This window comes from Callospermophilus lateralis, chromosome 17 (assembly GCF_048772815.1).
Source record: "Callospermophilus lateralis isolate mCalLat2 chromosome 17, mCalLat2.hap1, whole genome shotgun sequence".
Taxonomy (NCBI): Eukaryota; Metazoa; Chordata; class Mammalia; order Rodentia; family Sciuridae; genus Callospermophilus; species Callospermophilus lateralis.
This window is the reverse complement of record NC_135321.1, coordinates 61165274-61188214: the sequence shown is the minus strand read 5'-3', so window position 1 is coordinate 61188214 and position 22941 is coordinate 61165274. Positions and strand designations below refer to the sequence as shown.

Sequence of the window (22941 nt, the reverse complement as noted above, 5' to 3'; positions counted from 1 at the left end):
CAATATGTCCATATCCTCCCAAAATAAATCGACTCCTTGAATGAGCATTACTTGTTATTATTAATTGATGCATCAGTTTATACAGTTTGTTGTGATAATTATCGAAGAAGTTGTAGTTTGGTTTCATCTTTGTCTTCACCGGCACTGGGATGAAAATAGGAATTTTGACAATGATGCTAAAAAAAAAAAAAATATGTAACATTTCAACAGGTACTAAGAAAGCAATTTTCAGAACAATTTACATTATCCTGAACAGAATTATTAAATATAATGAAAAGGAAAGGTGAAAGTAAACAAACGGATCTGTTAACCTGCTTATTTGTACACATATTAAAACAATCCTCAACAGCTGTTTACCCAATTTAAATTAAACCATTAAAATCACATGAATAATAAAAAAAATTCGGATCCATTTATTCATGAGCACTCCTCATATATGATATATGGACATACGCACATACAGACATACAACACAAAACAGAAATGTGCACACGTAACATACAACACATAAGACAATGATGCCATGCATCATATTACTTGGCTGTGGCTCTTAGCAGACAGACAGTGGAAAGAATCCAATATATTTTTCCTTTGTCTTTACATTAATAACCATAGTCAATCCCAGCATCATGTACATCCATAAGAATGGTACTTAGAATAAGATATATTCCATGCTTGTATATTTATATCAAAATTAATTCTACTATCTGTATAACTAAAAATAAGCAATAAAGAAATGTTTCTATTACTTCTCCTAATGCTCCTAATCAGTTACTCTAAGTAGAAGACACCTCTAAACTGATATATCAAGTTTCTTCCAAATGCATCCAGCCCTTCAGAAATTCTTTTACAAATTAAAATAAATGCATTGAAAAAAAATTAAAATAAAATAAATGCATTGGCACATAAAATAAGCATAAAGAAAGGCTCTGGAGTTTAATGAATATTTTTTATGTAACATTAAATTTGAAATATCAAAGTTTTTTTGAGGTTAATTTAAGATTACATGTTGCCTTTTAATTGTTTTAAACCAGATGCAGGTCTTGGCTTGTTTTCAATTATATTTGTCAAGATGCACAGCATTTCTGAAAGTCTCAGCCACTGTGAGAAAAGTGAAAATCAACTATGTGCATTTTATGAAAATCCTTAGGTAGAAAGCCAGCACATATTGTGCTGGAATAAGAAGAGGCTGAATTTTAATATCCTGTTCTTTGAAAATGCATCAGTGATCTGAAAACAAAAGAACAAATAGAAACGAAAGAAAAAATACCTGTGTATAGTGGTTAAAATATTTACTACATAAAATTATTTGCCCAATTTGATTTTAAAGGTCAAATAGTGATTGCAGATAGGGTGGCTCTGCTGGGCAATGTGTTCTCAGGGTACCCACTGGGGGCCGGGTCACTCCCATGGGGACTCCTAGGCCAGACCTGGCTTCTTCTGGCAGTGCCTGGCACTCTGAAAAACTCTACAATTCTTAGTGGATGAGTTGGAGTCATCATTCAAGGCTTGCTTTATTTCTCTTGTGAGTCAGGATTATGTCAGTGGCACCATCAGGAGGCAACTTGAACTGGTGTTGTCTAGTGTATCCATAAATTTCTGGGTATTGTGAGACAGACAGGATGCTTTTTCCCCACATAAAAGATTGCAGTTTTTTATTTTCTAGAAACTAGAGCAAGTAATCACAGAGGATGTCTCAAAACTAAGGAATGAATTGCAACTGAAAGACACAGTAGTGCAGAAGCCCTTCACAGAGCTAAGGCACGGGCTATAGCAGGTGCTGGAGGACATCTATGTGTGACATAAAAAGCCCCCTCTTGGCTCCTTGGTCTACCTAGAGCAGGTGTCTGGCAGTATCTCTGTGCTCCAGGTACCCAAGGCACCCTGTGCAGATGTCTCTCTGTGTGAGCAAATGTCCCTCTGTTTGGGCATGGCATTTTAGAAGATTGCCAAAGAATGAGTTGGTGTCAGTTTTGTTTCCACCTAAAAATTTCCCCCTGTTTATATGAAGTGTTAATTACTTGAGTACTTTTTAAAACGTCTATAACTTGGTGAACAAATATTATGGGGAGCCACTCCAGAAAGCACTCTAAGTTCGAATTTCAAATCAAAAGAGAGCCTTATTTACCTGACCAGGGACTGTCAGGCACAGTAGAGACTCAAACTCTGTGAGAGGAAAGCAGCTTCCTGATCCATCCAAGGAGAATATAAACACAAAAACCATAACTCAGTGGCTTGCTTATCATCATGTAAGCTAGCCAAATGCAGAAATTAAAATATTAATAAGTGGGCCTTTGGGCTCCAGGCAGTACTGGAATTTTCCAGTCAGCAAGCAAGCGGTAAAAAGAATCTTAAAAAAAAGCATTAGCTTTGCAGTTCAGTTGACCACAGTCCCGGGTTCAAGAAGGTGCTAGACAGTCACATCCTGAATTTGGACAGGGGTTGGTAGGGTTACAATCTCAAAGTCATGTAGACCCACAAGGGCATTCAAACCAAGGATGTAGCTCACCATGACCACCACTGCATCCTGAGTAGGGTACAATTTGTGGGGTACAAGGTACAGAAAAACAAATTTTTATTATTTTTTTATTGGTTGTTTAAAACATTACAAAGCTCTTGACATATCATATTTCATACATTAGATTCAAGTGGGTTATGAACTCCCATTTTTACCCCAAGTACAGATTGCAGAATCACATCGGTTACACATCCACAATTTTATATAGTGCCATATTAGTGACTGTTGTATTCTGCTACCTTTCCTATCCTCTACTATAAGAAAACAGCTTTAGTTTCTATTTCCTAAAAATGGGTTCATGCAGTTCTCTCTTCATAGGAACAGTAACAAAGAAAGTAAGATGGAATTTCTATAGTCACTTTTTTTTTTTTTAACTCAAATGACTACAGTGACCCCATTCCCATAATCCTAGTAAGGCGGGAATTATTGCAAGTGACTAATGAATCACCTGTCATTTTACTAATATCTATAAACCCTATGTCTTTTATCCTGTGCAAGGCTATAAGATCAAGTTGCTATGTTAATCTAACCTTATCTATATTAACCTACTTGCTTATATTTATTTATAACTATACTGACACACTGACTTATCCTCTGACATAAATCCTATGTTTTACAGTTACATGATTTTTCTGCTATTACTTAGGCTTATTCCTGATGAATTTATGTCTTACTATTGCTTATCTATGTTATCTTACCTTATTCCTGTAGTCTTTATGTCTGTTACTTATTGATTATCTATTCTATCTTGCCTTATACCTGTAACCTATATCTATGACTTATTGATTATATTGATCAGTTCACTTCATAACACCAAATGAGGGTTTGTAGCAAAGTTTAGAGTATTAGTGTGATGACATAGATTTTTTTTTTTTTGAGAGAGAGAGAGAGAGAGAGAGAGAGAGAGAGAGAGAGAGAGAGAGAGAAATTTTTTAATATTTATTTGTTAGTTTTTCGGCGGACACAACATCTTTGTATGTGGTGCTGAGGATAGAATCCGGGCCGCACGCATGCCAGTCGAGTGTGCTGCCGCTTGAGCCACACCCCAGCCCGACATAATTTCTTAAGGCTTCTTGCTTGTTTTATAAAAAGTTTCCATTATTATGTGTCTTAATCTTTTTGTCTCCAGCTTTTAGTTTGTTATGTTCAGAGGGGAAAAAATATCAAAGTAGTCTGAGAATCAGGGGAGGAGTTCGATTGTAGGCCTTTATTGATAGAATAATATGTAAATTTGCTGTTTCAAGACTTTGTATCAAGAAGAGCAGTTATTATGGTTTAGATGTGTTGTTCTCCCAAAAGCTCATGTGTAAAACAATGCAAGAAAGTTCAGAGGAGAAATGATTGGGTTGTAAGGGTGTTAACCCAATCAGAAAATTAATCCCCTGATAGGGATTAATTGAATGGTAACTGAAATGTTAGGGTGTGACTGGAGGAGGTGAGAATTGGGGCATGGTGTGGGAGTATATATTTGTATCTGGCCAGTGGAGTCACTCTTTTTTTTACTTTGTAATCATCATGTGAGCCACTTCCCTCTGTCACACTTTTTCACCATGATGTTGTCTTAACTTAAGCCCCAAGGAATGGAGCCAGCCTTCTATGGACTAAAGCCTCTGAAACTGTGAGCCCTCAAATAAACTTTTTCTCCTCTACACTTGTTCTGGTTGGATCATTTAGTCACAGCAGTTGAAAAGCTGACTAAAACAGCAATCTAATGTAATGTTTCTAAGGATTCCAGAGCATTATAGAGTGCACATTATAGAGTGCACATATTCTGTAAATGGGTCACAAAAGGGTTAAAATATGCTAAGTTAGTGTCGTAGTGTTATAGTAGATCCTTAATTTGATGCTTCTTTTTATTTAAGTAAATGTATGTTTTGTGTGGTGTTTATTGCTTTTGAGGGGAGCTGTATTAGGACATGATATGCTGGATGCCTGGTAGTAATGAACCAGTGTGAATAACAAAGCAGACCCTGTCTCCCTAGCATGACAGCTGGGACACCAGTGAAGCACCAGGGGTCAAAGCTCACTCTGATTCTTATACTTTTGAGTTTTGTTTTGTTTGCTGTGTTGTTGTTTTAATTTTTGGAGAAGAGACAGTTTACATGAAGGAATATTCTTGCCCATGGATTTGATGCCAGGTATCTAGAGCCTTGGGATTCTGGGTGACCTGCATAGTGATCCTTAGCTATGTGACCTCCACAGAGTGCACAGAGTGTCTCCACTGGAAAAGGTACTTTGTCCTTTCATTGAAGGAAGTGTTCCTTTCTCTGTTTCATACATCTCTTATTAGATTGCATCCCTTTACCCAGAACAAACACTCTGCTTTCTTTTGAATAGAAGTTCTGTGGGTCAGTGGCTTGGTTCATTTTGTTCTCTCCAGCCTTGAAGATTCTTCCCCAATATGCGCAGACATCCACTCATGTTCCTAGTCTGGCCTGGATGCCATCTGATTCATGAAGGCTCCAAATACCCTTCCCATTTCATTCCAGGGCACAGGACTTTTTATTCCTCCCATTGTCCATCCTTTTTTCTCCTTTATGGGTTAGTGAATCCTATCTTGCTGGGAGCCATTAGCCAAGTAGGTATGACAATTTCCTTGCCAGTGTACCCCCATGTTGCTTTGTGGAATGACTCCTGGAAGGTGACCTTGCTCAAGGACCAGGGCAGATCCGTGTTTAGGGTGTTCGTGTTTAGGGTGTTCCGGGTTTAGGATAATCCGAGTTTAGGGCGTTCCCCAAGAAAAGGGCGTATCCTGCTGCCTGAGTTCCTCTTGAGTTCTTAGGGATTCAGACAGTATTTTGGGGAGACAGAAGACCATTGGAGAGGTGGATTTGGGCAGAGAATGTGGATTTCCCCAGAGCGTGTTTGTAGAAGGCCGGTGTGAGATCGGGAATAAAGAATTGCTGTTTGAATCTACAAAGCTGTGAGTGGCTCGTGATTTGTGCCCAGCCAGACTGCGGCACTATCTGATTCTGTACCCCTTGCTACATTGTATGCCCATAGAAATTGGGAATTATTCCCTTGAAGATATAAGATCATATATTTTATATGATACTTTGTTCTCACTTAAAGTATGATACTTTTTACTCATTTTGTTCCAGTGCTTTGTGGATGATATTTGGCATGTGGACCTATAACCTATAATTTCCTTCCTAATACCAGCTGATTCCCTCAGTTAGAACGTATAGGTTAAAGTGGGGTGCATGTAGGTTACAGTGGGGTGCGGTGGTGCATGCCTGTAATCCCAGTGGCTCCAGAGGCTGAGGCAGGAGGATCACAATTTTAAAGCCAGCCTCAGCAATTTAGCAAGGCCTTAAGCAACTCAATGAGACCCTATCTCTAAATAAAAAGTATAGAAAAAGGGTTGGGGATGCGGCTTAGTGGTTAAGTGCTCCTGGGTTCAATTCCAGGTACCCCCAACCCCCCAAAAAGTAAAGGTTAAAGCTTTCAAGTTATTTTTACTCACATTATAAGGATTTAACCTGGTCATCTTATGCTAATTGGAAGCTCTGATTGGCAGCTTTAAATTTCTTGATTAAAAATCTAAGTTTGGGGCAGTCTTTGATAAAGGAGATTTTGGTAAAAAGATTGGAAACTGTTCTACTTGGTGCTTAGTGAAAATATCTTGAATTATTGTATATGTAGGTTATTGTCATTTCTTTTTAAAATATATTTTTAGTTGTAGATGTATACATTATCTTTATTGTACTTATTTACTTTTCTGTGGTGCTAAGGATCTAACCCAGTGCCTCACATGTGCTAGGCAAGTACTCTGCAACACCCAGCCCTGTCATTTCCTTACATTAATTCTCAAGTTACCTGTCAAATAACAAATTTTTCAATTGAAAAAGTAAACTAGTCTTAAAAATCAGGTTATAAATATCAGCATTAGAACTCTTTAATATTTAAATCATTGGAAAATATGTAGCAAAAAAGGATGATAATTAATTAATATTAACATATCTACAAAGTTTAAAAACAGTTCTGGAAATAATAAAATGAAACATAATTTTTTAAAGCAAAGAATAAATAAATGTTCTCCACTATTTTATTACTGTTTCCAATTATACTTCTCATAAAATTTATAATTTTTAGGGTTTACAACCGTCTTTTTAAAATTCTGTATAATTTTTACATTTGCATATGAAAATTAAGTATTGGATTCAATAAATGCTTTGAAATTGTATTTTTCTTTGTTCTAGATTGGGCTCCCCAGAAAGTTGACTCTGTGGGAGATTCTTACACAGGTGGCTTAGTGGGGAGAATTAATTTGGAACAACCTTTGGAAAGTTGAGAGAGCCACTGGAGGTGGATGAGGGACATAGCTGAGCTGCAGTAATGCTGTTACAACAGAACACTCAGAAGACTTCAGGGAGACTCAGCAGCAATGCTCCTTGGGGATGTCCCAGATGAGCCAAGGAGTTCAGGCACCATATCTCTCCACTGCATCATTGGATGCTGGGTAGCCCCTAAGAGGGCTGTCACTGGAAGCTTGTAGGATCCCTTAAGACCCTGGGGAGGGCCCACCTCAGTCCTGAAAAGGCACTATGGGTGGAGGACTGGGCTGTATTGTGCAGTGTCCACTTTCTCAAAGAGTTACCTATTACAAAAGCTCTTTACAGGTACTGCATCCTCTTTCCTTTTCTTTTACTTCCCTCTTTTTCATTGTTTATCTTGCAGTATGCAAATCTAAAAACCTGAGACTGTTTGAGAAGGGAAACTGAATAGAGGGTGAGAAAATACTCAAGTGCTTGCTGTCTGCATATGGGCTGAAGGATATGCTGTGGACTCTTCTTGCTTTGATTTGGATTTCAAAGAGATGTCCTTGCTCTTCATTGTTATAAGATCATTGTCATTGTTTTAATCAGCTTTTTCACTGTTGTTACCAAAAGACCTGACAAGAACTATTTCAGAGGAGGAAAAGTTTATTTTGGTTTCAGACCATTGATGACTAGCTCAGTTGGTCTGGGCTGGAGGGAAGCGAAACATCATGGCAGAAAGATGTGGCAGAGGAAAGCAGCTGGGGACATGCCACCTGGAAGCAGAGAGAGAGGGAGAAACTGCCTTCACCACAGACAAAATATGCATGCCCCCTGGAAAAAAATAAGCACACCCCCTGGAACCATGTCCTCCAGCTACATCCCACCAATTTACAGTCACCGTGAAGTTAATCTGTATTAGAGGATTAATACACACATTAGATTAAGACTTTTATAACCCATCATTATACCTCTAAGCTTTCTTGCATTGTCTCACATGAGCTTCTGAGGGACACCTAATATCAAAACCATAACAGTCATCTAGAGAAATCGAGGTGTGAGATGAAACTACTATATAGGAAATGCAGTTTGTAACTTACAGAAAACTGATTAATGGTGGGGATGGCAGGACTTGTAAAATTTAATTGTTAATATTGCCCTTTATAAATGGACTATTATAGATGCTAATTTTTCTCTTATTTGCAGTGCTATATCATTGTAAAAACACTTGTTAATTTTTGTTCATTAATGTTGAAAGATGTTTGACTAAAGTGCCTCATTCAAAAGAAACGGGAGAAGTTAAATTTATATGACCAAAATTATAAAATATTAAACTATGTGTATGTATACATGTGCAAATGCACATTAGAGTAGATATTTAACTTAATATTTAGGCAATTTCAGCATATTTATTTCAATATTCAATTTAAAATTACTTTTCAAACATTTTAAACTTAGCCAGTATTGATATGCCTATAATTTTCTTCTGGTACTACTGTCACATGGTTTTTTAGTTTATATGGTCTAGTATTATGCTACAAGTATTGTTTTCTCATGTTGCTTTGCTTAAATCAAAGGATTGTACATCTTTTCTTCCTCTTGTCTTCCCGTAAGCTTGACTCTAATGATTATTTTCATGCTCTCTCTTTATTTACAGCTTTTCTTCTTGTTACCCCACTATCATCCTCTTATCTGTGACCTTTCCAGGTAGTTTAGGAAGTCTAATTCTCAGGTGCCTGTAAACAGGGAAGCAACAGTCTTTATACTGTGAAATAGCTTTGTTACAGTTGTTGGTTTTCTCCTGTCTTTGTCTCTGTTTTCAGGCTATCCTGACAACAGCTCTGGCTCTCAATGTGAAAATCCCCTGGGAGGGTTTCAGGGCTGCCTGAAGCTTATCTCCATTGGCAGCACAGTGGTGGATCCCATCTCAATACAGCAGGGGGTGCTGGGAAACTTCAGCGACCTTCAGATAGACTCCTGTGGCATCACAGACAGGTAGGAGCCATCCTAGATCATTACAGCACACCTGTTTCAGTTTTTTTTTTTTTTTCTTTCTTTTAATTAAAAACACAGGCACAACTGTAAAAACACACTTTTTTCATGCCTTTCATGACAGCAGGCTTACCTCTTAAAGATTCCACAACCTTCCACTGGCTAGGGATTGAGTCTTCAACACTTAGACCTTTAGGGAATATTTAAGATCCAACTGTAACACATTGAAAATAAGAGGACAACATCTTTGGTTTTAAACAGTTGTTCCTTTCAAACAGTGTTGTCTTGGAAGACACACTCATGGATTTTCCTTTCCTATACCTGTAAATCACTTAAAGTCTCACAGAGTATTACTGATGCTTGTAATCACTGATGTGAATAAATACTGACAAGTATAGATATTCTTAAAAATTGTCCCATTACAGAAAACAGATTAGACTATTCTAAAAAGATAGTGGATCAGTGAGGGCCAGTAAATCAAAGTCATACGTGGTTAGCTCCCTTTTCTATAGGGAAAATGAGAAGTAAATCTTGTTTCAAGAAAAGGTTGATGCTTCAGGGAATTTTAGCAATGTTGTAAGCAAAGAAATAAAGAGGTTCCCCAGTTGCCCCAGAGCTAAGCACTGCACTAGTTCAATGAAGATGATAAGAAAAGCAAAGGTTTATCACTATAGTATAATAAAATTGTTAAGCCTTATAATTTTATTCAAGTTTTATTCTTTACCATATCATCTAACTTTTAAATCATTTTGGCTAAAAGGATAAGCTTAGCCATATAGACAAATTTTTTTTTTTCCTGTACCAGATATACCCAGTTTAATGCCTTTTCTGAAGTAGGGTGTGCAAAAGGTTTATATTGAATACATAAACAAATTCCTTAAATCTTTCCACATCCATGCCTCTGAACCTCTTGAAATAGCTATGTAAAATACTTTGTACAAGAAGCTTATTCTAAATTTATCACTAATTGAAATTTCATGTCATAGCCAATAAACTTTAAGTCACAATTGCAATTTGGCAGTGTGTTCATAAAGACCATATTTCCCCAGTATGTGAAATATTGTCTCAGATTTTTTAAATGCAAATGTTTATGTTGTCATGTTCACAGTTTATTCTTTTGTAGTGAAATAAAAGAGACAAATAATTTTAGTCAGAAACCTACAATCCTGATTTTCAGAATATAGATTTTTGGGGGATGGGGGAGATGGCAAAGAAACTGCCATCATTCATAAGGAGTAACTGCAGCCTGCTCGGGTGCCCAAGTTTCAGTGTCAGGAGAGGATACAGACATCAAATCATGGGGTACTGATTTCCTTTAAGAATCCATGTCACTTACTTTATTAGTCCAAGGATTGCTACAGAGCATGAATTTTATGAAGTACATTTCCTTGCTCAACATATAAATATTCTGGCAATGATGGACAATAATTAAGAAGAGAATTAAATGAACAGAAACAACGACATCTGCTATTGATGTGATGACATAAAATAACACTTGACATTGGTATCTTCAGGACAGAGCTCCTACCCAGGGTGACAACTGCCCAGTGGGCTAGAGGTCAAAGGTTGGAAGTCATATTTCACTGGCAGTTGCCTAAGTTATCAGTATAATTGTGGAACTCACAGGAAGTTGTTTTAGTATAGCCAGAATTACCTTACAAAGTGTGGTAAATTCTCAATATTTATCTTATGTAAAGAATCTGAGCCAGGCACAGTGATGCACACCTGTAATCCCAGTGGCTCAGGAGGCTGAGGCAGGAGGATCAAAAATTTAAAGTCAGTGAGGCTCTGAGCAACTTAGACTATGCCTCAAAAAAAAAAAAAATTTAAAAGTTGGGGCTGGGGATGTGGCTCAATGGTTAAGCATTCCTGGGTTTAATACCTGATATAATATATGTATATGTATGTGTGTGTGTGTGTGTGTATATATATATACATATATATATATATATATATATATATATATATGAGTATACATAAGCATATGTATAAATGTCACCAAAATGGGAAGATTTTTCCATATCACACTTAAAAGTCCTTAGAAATGTGTAAGTATGTATGTACCTTTCCTTAGAGATTTCTAGAATATTAAAGAATCTTCTTTAAGTAAAAATTGAGTTAATGGCTACTAAGTTGTTATGAAAATAGCTGAGAGTACTTTGTATGGTAATATAGTCACTAATTGTAAGTTTTTATGGTTGTGATGGTTTAATGTCTAAAAATATGCCCTCATTCTAATAAGAAAAACATTGTTTTTTCTCTTATTCTTTAGGCCATACCTATTAACTACATGTCCAATATACCATAAAAAATAGATTAGTTTCAAAACAGGACAAAAAAAAAAAAAACATCCCCAATTCCAAGCTTTCACCAGCCCTCTGCACTGCACCAAAACATCTACCCAGACCACTTCTCTGTCTGCCAAGAACATTCATATTTGTTCATATACAGTCATGATTTATTATAATAATGCAGGGGATTTTATAACATATCCATCTGGCAAAGGAATTAATAATTACTGATATATAGACCATTCCTGGCTCAAATGACAAAAAAGATTATGAAAAGATGTTTATAATCTGACAGGAACATAAATACCCTTCCTGAGCCAAATCAGGATGCATCTACATGGAGTGATCTGTCTTCTGGTGGTTCCAAGAGATGCTTTATGGGGAAAATGGCCAGTTGCTTTGGCATGCAAGTGTGTTAACTTTGTGTTAGCTTTCCTACCCACAAAGAGGAAGAAAAATTTATTTGTGCTCATGATATTAGAGATCTTGGTCCATGGTTGGCCAACTCTGTTGCTGTGACCCTGAGGTAAGGCAGAACATTACGGTGGAATATCAGGGCAGAAGAAAGCTGCTGAGCACATGCTGAGACAGAGGGAGAGAGAAGGGAAGGGTCCCAGGATAGATATTGTGCAAGGTCATATTCCCAGTGACCTACTTCCTCCAGCTAGGTCTCACTCCATTCAGTCCATTCAGATATCAGTGGGTTAATCCAGTGATGAGAGCAGAGCCCTAATCATTGCCTAAAAGCCCCACCTCTGAACCTTGCTGTATTAGGGACCATGCTTCCTATACATGAAATTTGGGGACATTCCATATTTGAACAATAATAGGCTTCAAGGATGACAGTAGTTGAAATGGGAAATTGTATATTATACCAATTGTGTTTTGGATATTAAGATTTCAATTTCTTCTAACTCTGGTCACAGTGTTTTTTCTTATCTGTTGGTGGGACCATCATTGCCACCTCTTCCCATCTGCATGGTCTCAGGCTGAGTATTCATCTTCTCTATGCCAACTCCAACAGCACATATCGTACATTTTATTTTTAAACAAAAAATTGAAAATTACTACAAATTTAGAGTTCTTTATTACTTTTTAAAAAATTGTGTCCCAGAACACTTTAAGGTAAAAATATAATATTATTTATTCCTTTAACAATAATTTTCAAACTATTAAAAAGTGTGGAATGTACAGAGTTTGAAAATACCAGAAAGGAAAACAATGAACTGTTTTGTTTTTTCAAATTGATGGTAAAGGGGCCTGACTCTGCCCTAGTCAGGCCACCCCCATGGGTTCTGAAATGTAATGTTTGAGCTACCAGCACCCTGAAGAAGCTGTGCCTTGATACAGCTTAGGAATTGACATACCAGGGTCCAGGGACTGCTGCTTGCTTTTGTTAATAATGTTTAATTGAGACACAGCCATACCAGTTCATTTGCATAATGTCTATATTCACTTTCTCCTAATAATTGCAGAGCTGTGTGTTTTGGCAGAGTCTATGTGGCCTACAGGCCTACAATATTTAGTATTTTCCCTTTATAGAAAATTATGCCAATCCATTCTGTAGTAAATAGGATGAAATGGAAGTTGGTGGGGAGTGGGAGGTTCTCTGGCACTATGTGGAGAGCTGTCTCATTTCTGTTGGGTCAAGACATGCTGTTCAAGGAAAAGGAATAGATACCTGAATGGGGCAGAAGGTGGGTAAGTCAATTCAGTTGGAGGCAGGCAGTAGAAGTAACAGCCTTTTGTCCAAGTCCCCAGTGCTAGGGGGACTCTGACCCCTGTGTGGATGGCTGGTGTAGAAGTTCTGCTTTGAGAAGATCAGTGGGTGTTGGAAATGGGGCTGCCTCTCCAGTCATGGGCTACATCAGGCTAGAGGCCTGGGTGCTAACTTGAAGGCTTAAATCATCTGAGATGCCCTGGGAAATTGCTAAAGGACTTGAAGTTAAGAAGTCACTTGTGTGTGTGTGTATAAGCAAGACTCTGAGCACAGAGTCTTGACACATGACCTGGGTGCAGAAAACAGAGAGACAGTGTATGATTGGAGGCCAAGAAACCTGGTAAGAAGCTTCTGCAATTTCTCTCAAGTGAAAAATAAGGATAAGATAAACTAGGGAATCAGAAAACATGAATGATTTACAAACTCTTTGGAGAGCAGAATCACCAGTTGACTTGCTGCAAGCGTTTGGGGTAATGGCAAGGGAACAGTCAAGGCTAAACCCATGTAGAGAGCTGGTTAAAGGCTAGTGTCATTCAGTAGAATGATGATGTGGGAGAAGCAGGATATTTGGAAGGGCAGGACCCAGAGGTTCAGCTATTAAATCTTGATATAGGGGAGGACTACAGAAGCAAACAACCTTAAAGTTGAGAAGAGACTGAGATGTGTCACCTACAGGAGTTTTCACCTAAAAGCAGAGATGTATTTTTTAGCTTATCATTTGAGAAAAGATGATCCTGCTTCTACTCAGTCATTTGCAAACAAGACCTCTCTCTGCCTATTCACGAAATGGCTCATTGGTGGTGAACTGAATTTCTCCTCTTAATTATGAGTGTCTTTTATTCTTAGAATTTTCTGTTGTTAGAACTGAATACCACAGCCTGGGTGTTTTACAAAAAATAGGGGTTTAGCTGAGTATGATGGTACACACCTGTAATTCCAGTGACTCAGGAGGCTGAGGCAGGAGGATCACAAGTTCAAGGTCAGCCTCAGCAACTTAGCAAAGTCCAAGCAACTTAGCAAGACCCTGTCTCAAAATTTAAAAATAAATAAATAAAATAAAAGAATAGAGGTTTATTTTGCTCACTGTTCTGGAGGCTTGGATGTCCAAGATGGGACAGAAACATCTAGTGAGGGCCTTCTTACTGCATCAACACATGGTGAGACAGCAAGTGTTTCACCTCTGGTCTCTCTTCCTCTTCTTATAAAGCCATTAATGCCATCATGATGAACCCACCCTAAGGACATTGCCTAACTGTAATTACCTCCCAAAGCCTCACCTCCAGCTACTCTAACTGTAGCCAACATGTAAATTTGAGGATAAAGTTTCCAACTCATGAACGTTTGGGGGACATGTTCCAACCATAGCAGCTGCTATGAGCAAGTCTATACACCCTCTCCCACTTCAAGCCCTGTAAATATATGCTGGATAATTTAACTGACTGCCAGAATCAGTTCCCCACCAGGCTAAAAACCCTGGTCTCTTAACGATTTTTGAACCATGAAAGTATTAAGAGGTATCTGAATCCTTGTTCCCCTTTTCTACATCAACTCTGCTTGACATCTTCTTGGAATCTATACATGTTCAGGCCCATGCAGTGTTTGGAGGAGCCATGAGCTACCTTCTCATGGACTCTGTTCTTGGAGAAGACTGATATTTACTCACTGCTGTGTAAACAGTGCCAGGGTGCTGAGCACATGGCTCCCCATGAACCCCAGATCTTTGGCAGTGAACTATATTCAAGTTAGATAAGATACTCATAGATGTACCTACACATTCTCACAGATATATTTATGCATACTCATGTGCAGGTACATTCACACAAGGGCACACACAGGCACACACTCAAGCACACTTAAATACACTGGTATACTCTTACAATGGGCACACTAACATTCCAGCACATGCATGTTCAGGCTCTCACATAGGCACACACCCAATGTGGTGGGGTACACTGACATGTTGGTTTTTTCTCATTGTATCTGACATCTGGTCCTCTCTGTGGACTCACGATCTAGCCAGGAATGTAGGGACTGGGGTTATGGGAGAAGCCCTCAGGCCTGGAGGAGGCCAGTAACTGCAGCCACTGAAGTAAGAGCTTCAGAGGACCTGGGGTTGATGGTAGAGGTAAGCAGGTTGGTCTGCCCCCCCAGCCCTGGGGATGAAGAGACATCACTGTTTTTTCCTGTGAAGTGTACCTTCCAACCCTTAACACTGAATCTGGCTTCTTTTCCTTGAAACCTGGAAGGCCTCTTGTCAGTGCTCATGTGTGTCCTCTTATAAGAAATTGGGTTTCATTCTAGTGTCAGTGTCCCAAATGACAAAGCAGGATTAACTTTGACAGAGGTATCCCAAAGTTTCTACTCCTTCTACTCCTTGGAAGAAGCAGACATCAAGCTCAAGAGGAGAATTGGCAGTTTTGTAACTTTTGCAAACAGTTGAGGCTTTTGTGTTCTGTGTTCATAGTTTTAACTCCAAGAGGAAATGAGTTATGGGCCTCACCTGGACCTGGACACCATTTTTCAGAGTCACAGTCTTGTCCTTCACATTATAGACAAGAGAGTTCACTCCTTCAACCTTCTTCCTCATCCACCATTTTCAGAGTACTGCTCAGGGATATTTCTGACCCAGCCATAAAAGGTCAGGATGGTGGTATTAGGGTGAGGCACTCTGTTCCTCAGGAGAGACCCATAAAGACCAGGCCTCAGATACAGGATGCCCTCAGCCTCCCCCTTACAAGCTCCCAACACTGGGGCTGAAAAGGAATTGTCATGCCAGGTCTGGGAAGTTCACCACCACTTACCACATCTACGCTATGAAGAATGGCCACTCCACCATCCTGGCTAGGAGCACCTTGTTGGTTCTACTGTGGGTCTGCCATCTCAGGAAGCACATAAGTGTTGCAAAGCTAGAGCTGAGAGATATGGAGGCCAGAGCTCCTGCCCGAAGCTGTAGCTCTCTAGTTAACATCCTGGGCTTGGCATTGATACCACCTGTATAATCCATATAGAAGGAATAATGTCAGAACTACAGAGAACAGCTAAACCAGACTAGAACTAGTTCAGATTTTTTAATGTTTGGTATGAAATGTCTGGCTTTTGGTATCTCTGTTATATTTTGTTCTTTTCCTTCCACTGCTATGTAATTGACCTGCTGACTTGCAAGGTATGGGTATCCCATCCTCAGCATTCACTCTGTAAAGTAAGCTGAACAGGCTTTTGTATGAATCTCATAATATAAATGTGACCTTCACTGGTATAAACTGATTATCAGTGTATTCTCAACATCGATCACTTTAAGATTAACACTCTGTTTTGAACACTGTCAGAATTTACAAATAAGCATTATCCCAGTAGATTCTCAAAATCAAATACATATTTCTTTCTTAAAGTAAAAACAAATTTGCCTGTTTCCTATTTTTTATTGACATTGAAGATTTTCCTTTTTTTTTCAAGGAAAACCAAAGATTAGAAGATAATGCTTGGTGACATCTACAAGAACTTCAGCATCTGGAAGTATAATTTGTGCAGTGTTAGAGGGGGAAAGAAAGTAAAATAGACAGCTATTCCTTTTTATCTTTTGGGTTTTCTACTTTTCACTTGATGGTGTTTATTTTACTTTTTTTTTTTTTTTTTTTTGCATTTTTTAAATTTGCAAATTGGTCCCTGGAGCAACAGAGAACATTGGGACAGAATAGGAGCTACCTGCTTTTCTGTGCACTTCCAAGTGCTCACACTTTACTGTGTTGTTATTATTATTATTTTTTAAATATTTTATTAGTTGTTGGTAGGCCTTTATTTATTTTTATGTGGTGCTGAGAATCGAACCCAGTGCCTCACACATGGTAGGCAAGTGCTCTGCCACTGAGCCACAACCCCAGCCCTTATTATTATATTTTTAATGTATTGGGGATTGAATTCAGGTCTTGTGCATGCTATGCAAGTTCTCTACCACTTAACTACATCCCTGTCCAGCTCTATATTGTCTTCTCATAAGCAAACATTTTACTATTGCTGTGAATCTCTCATTCCTAATACAGTTTTAGGATCTTATCAGTTTTTTGCTTAATTTAGTCCTGCTTTGGTACTCTCACCCTTTATATTTTTGTGTGTATGGTCAAGAGGGGAAATTTCTTGACTTTGTATCTTTCTAAAGATGGTTGTTCAATGTTTTATTTTTAGTTTTCTGTTTTTCCTAAATATCATGATATGATGAATTTCAGTCTATTTGCTAGCAGTTGTGTGGAAACAATTTGAACAATGAACTGGAGTGAAGAGGGAATAAGAATAAATCATGATCTTATAAACTGCTTCAGATTTGTGAACAAGGTTGTATTTATCTATGCAAATTTTTATACATAAAAATCATGATGGATATAAAGAATTAAAGCCAATGGACCTTAGGGGAAATGCAGGCAAGTTAGAAAATAACACATGTATCAGATTGTTGTGCTTTTAGGCAAAAAAACTTTGTTGTATTCATACCAGAAGTATATTTGAGATTTACAAAAGAAACCTGTTCTTTTTGCATTAAATTACTAAATATTGTGTTGTTAAAATGTCTCTTTGGTTAAATTTGGTCACATGCCCAACTTACAATCATGGTAGAGATGCAGGCTATGCCATGGATGGAAAGATCTGCAGTGTCACATCACAAGGGTGTGGAGGGACTAAGGGGAAATGTGTGTCTGTCTATGGTTGTTGCAAGTAGTTTATATCCTGATCATGTATGAAATCAATCTTAGGTTTTTATAAGAAGCAAACAGTTTTTCTGATAAAAAGCAAAGTGTTGAAAATGTATCTGTCACAAATACATGAGAATCTACTGCACTTACAAACTTGTAGTTGTGTCAGGTGACCTTGAGGACAGTCTTTGGTCCTGTTGAAATGTTTCCGTTGACTATTGTCCTTCATCTTTCCCTGTACATGCACATTTTATTATGACTGAATGTGGGAAACAGCAGTGTGTCTGTCTGTCCTTCTTTAGGTGTTTGCCCAGCTATTGTGAACACGGGGGTGAATGTTCCCAGTCCTGGGACACCTTCTCCTGCGACTGCACTCACACTGGCTACGTGGGAGCCACCTGCCATTCCTGTAAGCCACACAACCCACTGGCTCTCCTTTCTGTTCTTATATCCTGTTCATTCTTTTGTGCATATGTGTTTGTGTCCATGCACCCATGTACCAGAAAACAGGAAGCAATAGTCTTTTACAGACTTGTTTTCAGCTGCTTTATTTTTGATCAATTTTATTTCCCATTGATGTTAAAGTAGCTTTAAAAATTCATAGTATCAAATAGAAGAACATAGAGAGCAAAAAGGAAAAGAAAAGAACCAGCGAAGGGAAAATAAGTGTAGTAAAATAAAATATAGCAGGAGGTTAAAAATAAATAAACTTCACCCAGAACACACAATTTGAGCTGGGTGTGGTGAGACATGCCTATAATCCCAGCGGCTCAGGAGGCAGAAACAGGAGGATTATGAGTTCAAAGCCATCCTCATCAACAGCAAGGTGCTAAGCAACTCAGTGAGACCCTGTCTCTAAATAAAATACAAAATAGGGCTGAGTATGTGGCTCAGTGGTTGAGTGCCCCTGAGTTAAATCTCTGGAACAAAAAGAAAAAGAAAAAACAAACAATGTGATATCTTGTTCTGTTCCTTGATCTGGGTACACATATACTTCTCAGTTCTTTCTTGATTCCAAAGAAAATGTGTGGCAAGGATGTCAATATAAAATTGAATGAGGAACACCTCAGAAGTATCAGACAAGGAGTAAATGTGGCAGTAGATCTACAAAATGAAGAGAAAATAGTAAACTTTCAGGTCCCACCCAGTCTTGCTGTTGTTTGATAGTGAAGGAGATGGAAAGAATTAATATCTGCAGAATTTATCAAGTGCATGCCCAGTTTTAGTCCTCTGCATGTTTTTACTCCTTGAATACTCAAAACAACCATAGGAGATAAGAGTTATTATCACCTACACTTAGCACTTGGGGGAGGAAGGAGGCTGAGAAGATAGACAGCAGACTTATAGCTCTGAGACTGGAGCCAGGACTGTCAAATACCACTCATCTCCTTCCTCAAGAATTATTCTCTGTCACACAAACATAAACACAGATTATTTGGTCACAGTCACAGAGTTAACACTGAGATAGTCCCTTTTACTTACAGCTTACTTAGTTTTCAAGCTAATAAAATCTTATTGACCACTAATCATTAGTTTCTAGAAGCATATGACAGAGCCCATGAAATACTCATGTTTTTCTAATTATTAGCTTTTGCTTCTATTTGTTTTAGATTTGTTTGTTTGCTGGTTGGTTGGTTGGTGTTTTAATTTGTGTGTCACTCCTGCTATTTAGGGTCCTGTCTCCATAGCACTTCCCCTCTCCCTTGGTCTTTAGAGGAAGAGTATGACATTTCATGTCTGCTTCCTTCAGTCCCTCCTGATGGGGGGATACTAGCATTGTACCATTAAAAAAACCCTTCCATGGCCCTGGTGCTGTAGTGCACACATGTGTAAAGCTGATGCAAGAACACTGCCAGTCCAAGGCCAGCCTTGGCAACTTAACAAGAGTCTCAGCAACCTACTGAGATCCTGTCTCAAAGACTACAAAGGACTGGGGATATAGCATAGTGGTAGAACACTTTCCTAGCATGTGCAAGGCCCTGGATTTAATACTGAGTGGGGATAAGAAAAAAAAAACAAAAACAACTATTCCTTGTGAATTAATTTTATTCCGGTACAAACTATGAGGTGCATAATGCAGAGAATGGATTGTCATAAATCTAACTTTGCAGGAACTGAATGTCAGGGAACTAGTGTGGGTTTGGAATGAGACCCCTGGGTCTCCAGATGTGGGATTTCCACAGAGAAGCAAAAGAAGGTGACTCCTCCCCCCTCTATATCCAGTGATCAGTTCCACTCGCATCTTCACCGAGTTTTACATTGGTAGGGAAGAATTTGCTAAGGAATGTCTCCTTTGAAAGGAGTTAGACATCTAACCTTAGAAATCCTGGGCTAGGGTTTTGGTCACAGTCACAGAGTTAACACTGAGATGGTCTCTTTTACTTACAGCTCCCTCATCACATTAGAAAAGTGTCTTAGACAAAGCAGATACCAACTAAATGTGTTTGTTATCAGTAGCTGTGATCTAAACATAATTCTAAGTAACACCGAGAAGAGAAACTTGACTGATAAATGTAAAGGGTCTTCTCCCTGTGGCACATGATTTGATTTGTTAATGAATTGATTTTATTGTGATTCTCTAAGGGTATATCAAAAGAAAGTTGGATATTGTCAAATCAAAACCAAGTGATCATGAAGCCATTATTTTTATGTGGGATAGAGGACAGGGATTGGGGTTCTAAGTATAAAATTATTGCATATTTACATTCCCATTTATATTATTTTTTTTCCTAATCATTCTTCCTCTTTTTTTGTTCTCCTAGGCAATTTGATATGTGTATGTATCACTGTGAGCTGTGTTCCTAGGTGGTTATTGGCATGTTTGTTTATTTATGGAAACGTGAATATTAGTGGTCCAAATCCAAACATGTTGAGAAAACAATTTATATTCTCTATATTTCCATCAGTTGGAGATGGTAATAGTTGGACTCTTGATTTGGTGGCCTCTGATTTAGACCCTTGACCATATTTAACAAAAAACATTTTCTTTTGTAGTATTCTTTAACTAAGCAGACATTTCTTTGTCCTTTTTATTCTGTGAGATGAGAGAAAAATAATTTTTATTCTCCTCCCTGGGTCATTCTTAACTATTTGAAATGGGGGGAATATATATATATATATATATATATATATATATATATATATATATGGTGTGTATTTGTGTTACATAATGTATATAGGTTATATATCTGTACATATATAAAATATACACACATAATATATATAAACACGTGTATGTGTGTGTGTGTGTGTGTGTATAGAGAGAGAGAGAAAGGGCCATCGCTGTGGAAAGGCCTAAGTTTATATCCTATTAGTATGTCTTGTCTCGGTGTCCCTTGCTGAACCACTGCCCAAGTCTGTCTTTGTGGACACTTTGTCTGATGCTTTTTCATTTCTTTCCTAGCAGTTGTAACCTGCATTTGAGGCTTTCCAAAGGGTTTTCCGATAAGGCAATGTGTGACCCACACTAGGTTGACTACTCATTTAAAATTACTAAATATCAATTAGGTTCACCATCTGCAGATTTTAATCTCTTGCCTTGTACATAGCAAAGCATTTATGTACAAATTAAAAAGTCAGTCATGAATTAGAATAAATTGAAAATTTAAAAAGTCATGTCAATATTTTGATTTTTTAAATTTCAATTTGCAAAGCATTTAAGGAAGTGTCTTTTTGGAATGAATTTAAAATGGCATTAAAAGTTGCTAATATGTAAAATTCAACTCATTGGAAAAATGTGTTTTAAATATGAATTGTTTTAAGTGAACAAAAGATGTAATTACTGAGTAAAGTTTTGTTTTAAAAAAATCAATGATTATTAGATAATAACAACATTTAGGCAGGTGTACTTGAGATGCTTAAAAATATTATGAGGTATAACTTGTACTAGACAAGAAGTCTGATTTGCTTGATTTTGAAAATAAGAATGTGTAGGATTCTGATTCACAGTAGTATCTCCAAATCTTTCACTCTGTGCTTCTGAATCTTTCTGCTGCCTGATTGAGATGGAAGAACACCCTCCTAGAGAAGATGTGACCAAGGGCAATGGCAGGATGAATGTCATGGAGAAAAGTCCCATGCCATGAGCAGCAGAGAGGAGCCCATTCCCTCACAGCCCCTCTGTGATACTGTGTCTTCTTTGCAGCTCTGTATGAGCGATCATGTGAAGCTTACAAGCACAGAGGAAACTCTTCAGGCTTCTACTACATAGACTCAGATGGAAGTGGCCCTCTGGGACCAGCTCTTGTGTACTGCAACATGACAGGTATGTTAAGCTCTTCTGTAATAGTTAAATTCCTATGTGTGTTTGCTGTGTACAAAACCAAAATGAAGAAAGTCAAGCATTTAACTTGCTTATTTAAGTTGACATGCTTATTTAGATGTGCCTTGTGATTGTAATGTGATGGCCAAAACGTGTTAAAAAATGTTATAAAGTAGTTAAAAGGTGGTGGTTAAGGGTTGTGTCATTATTTTCTGGAAACGTTCTTTCCTTGTGAAATAATTACCACTAAGTCTTTTGCTTATTAGTCTAAAGTAAAAAGGATGAATGATTTTTTACATCAATAAATGTCAAAAACTTCAGATAATGTTCACTCTCTGCTTTTATGATGATGGAGATGGAGCCTGTGGCCTCACACCTGCTAGGCAAATGCTTTACAGCTGAGCTTCATTCCCAGTCCTCTATTCAATTTCTAAATTTATGAAAAATGCTCTTTGCTCTCTTTGAATCTTTCTAAAATATATATTTTTATCCTGGATTTATTAAGGTATAATTGAGCAAAAAATTATATATATTTAAAGTATACAATCAGATGTTTTGAAATACGTATACATGTTGAAATGCTTGCCTTCATTAAGCCAATTAGCATAGTCATCACCTATGTCATTTATAGTTCTTTCTTTTTTTTCTCTTCTTTGGTGAGACATTTGAGATCTACTGTCTTAGTAAATAAAGAGTATACAATACAGTGTGGTTATAATCACACTGTGCATTACATTATCAGAGCTTATTCATCCTTCATATCTGAAACTTTGCACTTTTTGACGAACATATCTCTATTTCCCTCTTGCCCATCCCCAGAAATCACCGTTCTACTCTGTACTTTTAAGGTGCCATGTTTAGGGGCTGGGGATGTGGCTCAAGCAGTAACACAATTGGCATGCATGCACGGGGCGCTTGGTTCGATCCTCAGCACCACATAAAATAAGATAAAGATGTTGTGTCCACTAAAAACTGAAAAATAAATATAAAAAAGAGTGCTTTATTTAGATCCACATAATCACATGAATTTTTCTGGAAAAAAATTGATGTTTCTAAACCTACATACTTCATGTAACCATGTATTCATTTGCAACAATGTGTAAGGAATAGCTTCTTTACCTAGAAAATCAGTTTTAAAATAATTGTGGTAGATAACAATAAATACATATTGTAAATAAATCCTTGACTCTTTCTATGTGACATATGCTCCTGCAAGTA

At 37.7% G+C, this 22941-nt stretch overlaps 1 protein-coding gene across 2 annotated transcripts in view; it reads left to right on the top strand.

Annotated features, from left to right (window-relative positions):
* Positions 1 to 22941, top strand: part of LOC143382559 (contactin-associated protein-like 3) — a 161371-nt gene that overhangs the window by 80475 nt on the left and 57955 nt on the right. For both annotated transcript variants that reach the window (XM_076836723.2, XM_076836722.2), the window contains exons 8-10: positions 8601 to 8772; positions 17765 to 17871; positions 21607 to 21726. In XM_076836723.2, the coding sequence (XP_076692838.2) occupies positions 8601 to 8772; positions 17765 to 17871; positions 21607 to 21726 (399 nt within the window). The remainder of the gene's footprint in view (positions 1 to 8600; positions 8773 to 17764; positions 17872 to 21606; positions 21727 to 22941) is intronic.